At 44.3% G+C, this 9,659-nt stretch overlaps 1 protein-coding gene across 2 annotated transcripts in view; it reads left to right on the top strand.

Moving 5' to 3' along the window:
• LOC129700553 (tryptophan--tRNA ligase, cytoplasmic) overlaps positions 1–3,905 on the top strand; it is a 29,917-nt gene extending 26,012 nt beyond the window's left edge. The window contains exons 10-12 of one of the 2 annotated variants that reach the window (XR_008724076.1): positions 640–780; positions 2,879–3,302; positions 3,607–3,905. Coding sequence is in view for 1 of the 2 variants with exons in the window: in XM_055641155.1 (XP_055497130.1) it covers positions 640–780; positions 2,879–3,037 (300 nt within the window). In the remaining variant the exon portion in view is untranslated. Of the gene's footprint in view, positions 1–639; positions 781–2,878 lie in introns of both variants that reach the window. The other variant, XM_055641155.1, reaches the window with a different exon arrangement.
• The last annotated feature ends 5,754 nt before the right edge of the window (positions 3,906–9,659 follow it).

A 9,659-nucleotide genomic window follows, 5' to 3' on the forward strand; every position in this document is an offset into this window, starting at 1 on the left:
GATGCGCTGTGATGGATGTCTGTGTAAATTGTGTTGTGTCTTGGGTCTTTCTTGTGTGTATGACTGCAGAAACAACACTTCGTTTGAACCTCAATGAGGTTCAAATGACAAATAAATTGAATTGAATTGAATTGAAACGAGAAATTGCTTCTCATTCAATTCCTGTCAGTGTAGTTAATAAAAACAGAATAAATACGTACAACTTTAAAATTAACATATCTAAAATAGACTTAAAACTTGAACTAAAAACAGACCTTCAGACCGGACAGTGGCTTTGCTTGACAAGTGTCTAGCTGTCAAAGTATGGGCGAGGTTAGATGTGTTGGTGTATGATATATGGGGAGGGGACACAGTTCGTTAACCAGTTTTATTGCCCGTGGGAAGAAGCTGTGGAGCATCCTTCCAGATGGCAGACTGGAGAAGATATGGTGTGATAGGGGTCCTTAATAATGCAGATGGCTCAGAATCGGCTTTTGAGAAAGTTTTCCCATTCCCATACTTCTTGGTCAAACCAGTGACTTCACCCCTACGTGTAAATAAGGTTTAATGCAATGCTATTCTTTGAAGTTAAGAATTCAACATCTACAAATGCACAACAGCAATAATGTCCTTTATTTAATTCTATCAATTTTTCCTCAGATCAACAAGCATGCTTTCTCAGGAGGTAAAGACACTATTGAGGAGCATCAGCGCCTTGGTGGCAATTGGGAAGTGGATGTATCTTATATGTACTTGAGCTTTTTCCTAGAAGATGATGAGGCACTAGACAAGATAAAACAGGTTCGAACAATCTTAAAACTATTTAAAGTTTTATTCACTTCATTTGTCCCTAAAATGGTATATTTTTGCACAGCAACGTGATGTAGTACAAATGAATGGTCTATGGTCAGCAGTGGGCTGAAGGACCTGTTTCAGTGCCGTGATTCTATGACTAACCTATTTTCACCATAGTACACTGTCAACAAATGGCGGTGGAAGTATATTCACTGCTGTAAAGGAGCAAAAGTGGCAGCCAAAGTACCCTGAGCAAGCTGACTCTTACAGCAATGTGAGAGTAACCATATCATCAATATTTTTTGATAATGCTGACTGAAGGATGCATGTTGGCCAGAGGTGTAATCAGCTAGGTTCTTCACTTCCCCTTCAGAAAACACGGTTTAAAATCTCAACCTAAAGACCAACGTGTGTAGGAAGGAACGGAGTTGAGGGTCAACTCCCTGGTTAGCTCGTCCTTTCCCACCCAAACCACCCCGTCCCCAGGTACTTTCCCCAGCAACCGCAGGAGATGCAACACCTGTCCCTATACCCTCCTCCCTCGACTCCGTCCAAGGACCCCGCCAGTCCTTTCAGGTGCGGCAGAGGTTCACCTGCACCTCCTCCAACTCCATCTACTGTATCTGCAGTTCCAGTTGTGGATTCCTGTATATAAGCGAGACCAAGCACAGGCGAACATTTCGGTCAAAACATCTGCTCAGTCCGCCTAAACCTACCTGATCTTGTGGTTGCTAAACACTTTAACTCCCCCCCCCCCCCCCCCCCCCCCCCCCCCCCCCCCCCCCCCCCCCCCCCCCCCCCCCCCCTCTGTCCAGGGCCTCCTCCACTGTCAGAGTGAGGCCCAATGCAAGTTGGAGGAAAATCACCTCATAGCTTACACCCCCAGAGGAATGAATATTGACTTTTCTAACATCATGTAACCCTTGCTTTCCCCTCACTCCATCCCTCCCCCTTCTAGGTTCTCAGAACAGTCTGACTGTCCGCCTGATTAGATGGTATCTTTGTGTGCCTTGTTGTCACCTTCTCCTAGCTAACAATAATCAACAATAAACTCTTTGATGTCTTGTTTTCACACCTTGCCTTTCCTTATCTCCATCTCCCCTGACTCTCAGTCTGAAGAAGGGTCTCGACCTGAAACGTCACCCATTCCTTCTATCCAGAGATGCTGCCGGACCCTCTGAGTTACTCCAGCATTTTGTGTCTATCTTAAAGACCAATATGTTTGGAGCAGCCCTTGAATGTTATTTACACTTCTGGGCATTTATTTGTGTGGGAAATGCAGAAAAGAAGCACTGCTCCAATAGTTTCTATTGTTTACATGACATTTATGAGAGTCTGTGCTGTCACAGCGGAAAGTTTGCATTTCTGTGAAAGGGGTGTTGGAGAAATAATTTGTGAAGAAGTATTGGAGGTGAAACATTCTGGATTTTTAACAAACAATTAGATGGTACGGGAAGGGAACTGGGGATAATTGTGAAAGTGAAAGGCCTGCTTCATACATAATTATAGTGATAATGATACTATAGACAATAGGTGCAGGAGTCGGCCATTCGGCCCTTTGAGCCAGCACTGACATTCAATGTGATCATGGCTGATCATCCCCAATCAGTACCCCGTTCCTGCCTTCTCCCCATATCCCCTGACTCCGCTATTTTTAAGAGCCCTATCTAGCTCTCTCTTGAAAGCATCCAGAGGGCCTCTGAGGCAGAGAATTCCACAGACTCGCCACTCTCTGTGAGAAAAAGTGTTTCCTCGTCTCCGTTCTAAATGGCTTACTCCTTATTCTTAAACTGTGGCCCCTGGTTCTGGACTCCCCCAACATCGGGAACATGTTTCCTGCCTCTAGCGTGTCCAAACCCTTAACAATTTTATATGTTTCAATGAGATATCCTCTCGTCCTTCTAAACTCCAGAGTGTACAAGCCCAACTGCTCCATTCTCTCAGCATATGACAGTCCTGCCATCCCGGGAATTAACCTTGTAAACCTACGCTGCACTGACTCAATAGCAAGAATGTCCTTCCTCAAATTAGGATTATTGATAGATGATCCATTTTGGCCAGTGATGTAATTAGCCAGGTTACATCTAATATTTCTTATCTTTAGGATTATTCAAGTGGAAAACTACTCACTGGAGAACTGAAGAAAATTCTGATTCAAACACTGCAGCCGATCATAGCTGAACACCAAGCACGACGCAAGAAAGTGACTGATGAAGAGGTGAAACAGTTCATGACTCCTCGAAAACTGGCATATGACTTTTGATGACATGTTTCAAAATTCACAATATAAATGGAGAATCAAGTTATGGTTCATTTGCTTAAATCTTAACATTATGTTGAGGTTATGTGTATCATGATTATGGGCAGATAATTCATAATATAAAAAAATGCCACTAATTTATAAACCTATTATTTCCGGCACAGTGGAGTTGATTGTGATCAATCATTCTCGTGGAACATTATTTACACAATTTCACATAAGCCCTTTCAATAATTTGCACTGATTTCGAATTCAGAAAATCACATGGGTCCCAACCTGAAACATCGCCTATCCATGTTCTCCAAAGATGCTGCCTGACCCGCTGAGTTACTCCAGCGGTCTGTGCCTTTTTCCGCAGAAAATCACAATTGCCTTTCTCCCTCACAGTAAATGGTTAGTCAGATTTTCTCGTCCAGAACTGCTCTGCTTCTGGCTAGTATAAAGCATTTTTTTTAAAAAACCAAGCAAGGTCGCTCCTTCAGATTTTTTTTTAAATTCATGGCTTTGGAAAAGTTACATGTAAGTGCACAAAATACTGCAGATCAGGCAGTATCTCTGGAGAACATGGATAGGTGATGTTTCGGGTCGGGACCCTTCTTCAGACTGATTGTGGGGGAAGGTGGAGCTTTGGAAATGGTCTTTGTGTGACAAGTTTCATCATCTGTAGCGTTTGTGAGCAGATTGATAATATGCCATTATTCAGTCTGAAGAAAGGTCTCAACCCGAAACATCACCAATTCCTTCTCTCCAGAGATGCTGCTTGTCCCGCTGAGTTACTCCAGCATTTTGTGTCTACCGGCCATTATTTCTCCTCTATCCCATTTAAGAAAAAATGCTATCAACTGTGGATAATAAAAATCCCATTCTTCTAGCCGTAAATTGTTTTGTGTCATGCAATATTTTTGTGTCGAGTAATAAGTGTTATTTAAAAATCTTATTGCTGAATTCAGTCATAGTCTTCTCATGTGGAACACACGTACGGCACCATGTCTGACTTCTGCCGTGAATACACAGTACATGGAGGCTTGGATTGAGTGGATGTGGAGAGGATGTTTCCACTAGTGGGAGAGTCTAGGATCAGTGGCCATAGCCTCAGAATAAATGGAGGTACCTTTAGAAAGGAGATGAGAAGGGATTTCTTTAGTGGAGAGGGTGGTGAATCTAGAATTCGTTACCACAGAAGTCTGTGGAGGCCAAGTCGATTGATATTTTTAAAGCAGAGATTGATAGATTCTTGATTAGTACGGGTGTCCGGTTTTATGGGGAGAAGGCAGGAGAATGAGGTTCGGAGGGAGAGATAGATCAGCCATGATTGAATGGCATAGTAGACTTGATGGGCCGAATGGTCTAATTCTGCTCCTATGAGCACTGGCCACTGCCACGTTAAACCTGGATACAGCCTGCAAATCCAGCAATGAAGATTCCTTCAGGAAAAGTCGTTCCTACAGTAACCTTGCCAACAGGCTGCCCAATTTTATGGTATTGTCAAGGAAGGAACTGCAGATGCTGGTTTCAACCGAAGACAGAAACAAAATACAGGAGTAACTCAGGCAGCATCTCTGGAAAGAAGGAACAGATGTGGTTTTGGGTCGAGACCCTTCACCCTACTCATGGGAACGATTACTCACTTAGGCCACAGCTAACAATGGCCTGTTTCCTTTAGCATCATAACCTTATTGTATATCATTCATTTGTTCTATATCTCTCTCTCCATCACCATCTAGATTTCTCGTTGCCCTTTCCCTGACTCTCAGCCTGAAGAAGCATCTCGACCTCTTCCTTTTCTCCAGAGATGCTTTCTGACCTGCTGAGTTACACCAGCATTTTGTGTCTATTTATGGTATTGTCTTCCTGGTCACCAAAGGTGTGCACATTCCCCTTGCCCCTACCAACACCTATATTCACCTGGGCATACGTGACCTGAAATTGGCGATCTTAATGTGCGATTGGCCATCTTAGCAACTTTACATGCTAAAAACATTTTCCCTCAGGACCTCCGGAAACTGGTCCATGCCACCTGTGGAACCTCAGCAATTGAAGGACTTCTAAAATACTTTCCCGTTATGTCACCGCATTGGTCCTTACAGAGGAGTTCAGAGCTTCAAATAGCACCCAAGGATACTTCTCGAAGAATTGCTGGGATGTTTTCAACGGGAGGGATGGGGAGGGGTCATTCAGGGACACAGTTGATGTGCTGTGCAATGTGACCATGTCATCTGCATTTGGTTTTGCCAAAGTAGAGAGACCACATCGGCTGAATGCAGTACACTCAATCGGAAGAGGTGCAAGTGAAGTGCTATCGTTGGTTTCAAGAAGGTAGGCGGAGTAGACTTTTTTGTGCAGTTCCAGTCACCCAATTAGATAGATAGATAGAATTTATTGCCACACAACCAGGGTCGGTGGAATTTGGGTTGTCAGCAGCAGCACAATAATAAAGAACACACAGCCACAATAAAAATTTAACACAAACATCCACCACAGCATTCATCACTGTGGTGGAAGGCACAGAACTTGGCCAGTCCTCCTCCATTTCCCCCCCGTGGACAGGACCAGAGTCCAGAGTTAGTCCAGGATCGGCTCTTCCTCACCAGAGACCGCGGCTTTAAGTTGGTGTAGGCCACAGGCCGGCGGTCGAGATTTAAAGTCTCCGCCGCAGCCAGAAACACCATAGACTGCAGGGCCGGCGGTCGAAGCTTCCCTCCAGGGGTGATGTTAAGTTCACTCCGGGTCCGTGGTAGAAGGTGGCCACAGTGGGCCGGCGGTGATGGTTTTTCTTCCCCCCTCGGGTCCCCCACGAGGGATCCCGGGCTGTAGACGCCGCGCCAGCTGGAGCTGTGCAGACCGCTGCTTCAGGCTGCCGGCTGCCGCGGGCTTGCTAAACAGAGCGCCCCCCTCCGGAGAGCCCCAGCGAGGGCTCACCCGTTCCACGCCACGAGTCCACGCTGCGCCCGCCGCTGAAGTCCCGGGCGCGTCTCCGTGGAAAGGCCGCGCAGATCCTTGATGTTAGGCCACGGGGGAGGCGACCTGGAAAAAGTCGCCTCTCCATGGAGGAGACGATCAAAGCGGTTTCCCCCTTACCCCCCACACAACACAAGACAAACCGAGAAACATCAAACACATACTTTAAAACATACTAAAAAATAAAATAAAGTTGAAAAAACTAACGCGCTGCTGACATGGCTGCTGCCAGAGCAGCGCCCCCTACATCCTTACAGGAAGGATGTAGAGGCCTTTGGCGATGGTGAAGCAGTGATTTACCAGGATGCTGAGACTAGGAACTGCCGATGCTGGTTACAAAAAAAAGGCACAAAGTGCTGGAGTAACGCAGCGGGACTGGCAAAATCCCTGGAGAACATGAACAGGTGAGGTTTCGGGTCCGTTCCCTTCCCTCCTTCCTCAGACTGAGGGAGGAGTGCTGGAAAGCTGGAAGAAGAGGGGCAGGGCTAAGCGTGGCAGGTAATAGGTGAACAGAGAGGAGGTCGGGGTTGATGGGCAAATGGTTGGACAAATGACTGAGATGAGAAACCACTATGTGAGACAAAAAGATTGAATAGTTGCAAATTGTGAAGCCTCAGGCATGTAGGTGGAAAGGGAGATGAGAAATAAGTGTGAGTCCAGGCGGGACACAGGGGAGGGGGAGGGGGTATTGTTAGTGGTTACCTCAAGTTGGAGAACTCAATGTTCATACCATTGGGTTATATGCTACCTGGAAGCTTTAAGGTGAAAGGGGAAAGTTTAAAGAAGTGCAGGGCAGAGTGGTGGGTGACTAATCACTGCCATGGATTGTGGTGGAGGCAGATACGAAAGTGGCATTTAAGATGCTTTTCGGTAGGCACGTGGATACGGATCACACACAGGCAGAGGAGATTGACGGCATCATGTCCAGTACATTAACAGTATTGTAGTAAAGGCAATGTAAGTCGACTAAAACATTTGTAACTGTCTAAAATAGTTAGGACGGGCATTTGCGAATGGAGGGATATGACAATAGACAATAGGTGCAGAAGTAGGCCATTCGGCCCTTCGAGCCAGCACTGCCATTCAATGTGATCATGGCTGATCATCCACAATCAGTACCCCGTTCCTGCCTTCTCCCCATATCCCCTGACTCTGCTATCTTTAAGAGCCCTATCTAACTCTCTCTTGAAAGTATCCAGAGAACCGGCCTCCACCGCCCTCTGAGGCAGAGAATTCCAGACTCGCAGCTCTCTGTGAGAAAAAGTGTTTCCTCATCTCTGTTCTAAATGGCTTACCCCTTATTCTTAAACTGTGGCCCCTGGTTCTGGACTCCCCCAACATCAGGAACATGTTTCCTGCCTCTAGCGTGTCCAAACCCTTAACAATCTTATATGTTTCATCCCTCATCCCTCAGCCCTTTCATCCTTCTAAACTCCAGAGTGTACAAGCCCAGCTGCCCCATTCTCTCAGCATATGACAGTCCCCCCATCCCGGGAATTAACCTTGTAAACCTTCGCTGCACTCCCTCAATAGCAAGAATGTCCTTCCTCAAATTAGGGGATATGGATTATGTGCAGGTAGATAAGTGATGGTCTTGGCATCATGTTCGGCACAGACATTGTGGGCTGAAGGGGCTGTTCTTGTGCTGTACTGTTCTATGTTGCATGTTTTATGTCTATGTTGCTATGTTTTGGTATTCTGACTACAGATAAAAGTATGAATCTGATGGGGTATTTATGGGGTAGATTTTTATGTATCCCTTAAATACCGTCATCAGATTCATACTATTTTTGGATTTGTAGTCAGAATGACCTATCATTTATTGATAGCTCGGAGATGTGACTTCTTTTCAGCAAATCTAAATATTGTTAGAAGAATGGTCAATGATATTTATGATGGGAAAAGTGTAGTGTTGTTCTTTTGAGCTTATGCTACATACATTTCCAACTCCACAGGGAAATTATTAAAGATAGTAACAAAATAAAATTGATATGGGTATTTTAATCCACCAGTTTCTTATGATTTATGATCTACTTGCTGAAATTATAGGTAAGGTGAAAAGTGTGCTGGATGTATTTATAGCACAGTTAACCATATAGCTAAGTCAACATTTTGTCCTTGTATAATACCTTGTTTATGAGTCAGTCAGAACATTGTGTTCATATTGGGTCTCCTTTCATATTAGTTTGAAGTATCTTCTGTTTAAAAACATTATGCATTTGGGAAATATAAGGTATTTAAGTTGACAAAAATCAATTTGCAGTCAGGTTATTTAGATTGATGAGCTTTGAAGGAACAGAATGGTCACATGTTACATATGAATTGTGTAACAAATGTGTTATGGTTTTGCAGAAACTGATATAGTACTACAATTAGTTCCACAGTACACCAAAGTAATGAAACATCAGTAACAGGGTTAACATTTGTTGCATGTAATATGCAAATTCAACATCTCTCAAGGTGCCCTTTCCCCCGACTCTCAGTCTGAAGAAGGGTCTCGACCCGAAACATCACCTATTCCTTTTCTGCAGAGATTCTGTCTGACCCGCTGAGTTACTCCAGCTTTTTGTGTCCATCGTCACTGATGATAACTAAACTAATAATTACTTGGCAGAAGACTTTCAAAACTGCTTCTCTCATTTTAAGATGACAATGTTTCCGTGAAATAAACCAAAATGAATAAGTAAGCCCTTTTTAAAAAATAAAGCAGCTATTATTTTGTAAGTGAAATGTGTTAATTTTCTAAGAACTACATTTTTGGCACCTGCCAGTACCCTTGTCATGTATTTGTAAGTACTTCACAAGTAATAGGAGTAGGATTAGGCCACTCGGCCCATCGAGTCTACTCCACCACCATGGCTAATCTCTGCCTCCTAATCCCATTTCCCTGCCTTCTCACCATAACCCTTGTTCTAATCAAGAAATTGTCTGTTTTAAAAAATCCATCATAAACAACACATGCTGGGCTGGAGCTTCTGATCAACATCAAACCCTAAGCTTGTGGGTCACCCTCCCTCGTTTCAAATTGTTTCCTCCAAAGAGGTTCTGGCTCAGTCTTCCAAAGGGAAGCTCACTCCCAGATGATAACAAAGGCATGCACAATGTGGGTTCATTGAGAGTCACAGCTGTCAATGGTAAATGGACACTCAATTCATTGGTCACATCCTTTTCCCTTGGGTTACAGCATTGGACTTTCTGAAGTGATAAGCGGAATATCAAACATTTTTACTGGGAATCAAAGTATTGCTAAGTGACAAAAGCTGCTGACTGTAGATTAAATACAAAGATATCAGCTGCGAGATCCTGGAGTGTGTCTCCATAACGCTGCAACTCCAATAAACTTTTTAAACCACAGGACCATCGGGAAACTTTTCAACTTTTAGCGGCTGCATTTCAGAGCACCCCCCAAACTCCGTGACCAAGCTCCAGGATGTAGACAATATGTAGACGCAGTCTGGTATAGGATGGGTCTTGCTGATCAATACTTGACTGAGACTGGAAGAGGATGGATCTTGCTGATCAATACTTGCCTGAGACTGGAAGAGGATGGGTCTTGCTGATCAATACTTGCCAGAGAATGGGTCTTGCTGATCAATACTTGACTGAGACTGGAAGAGGATGGATCTTGCTGATCAATACTTGACTGAGACTGGAAGAGGATGGGTCT

Source organism: Leucoraja erinacea, chromosome 9 (assembly GCF_028641065.1).
Source record: "Leucoraja erinacea ecotype New England chromosome 9, Leri_hhj_1, whole genome shotgun sequence".
In the NCBI taxonomy this organism is placed as follows: domain Eukaryota; kingdom Metazoa; phylum Chordata; class Chondrichthyes; order Rajiformes; family Rajidae; genus Leucoraja; species Leucoraja erinaceus.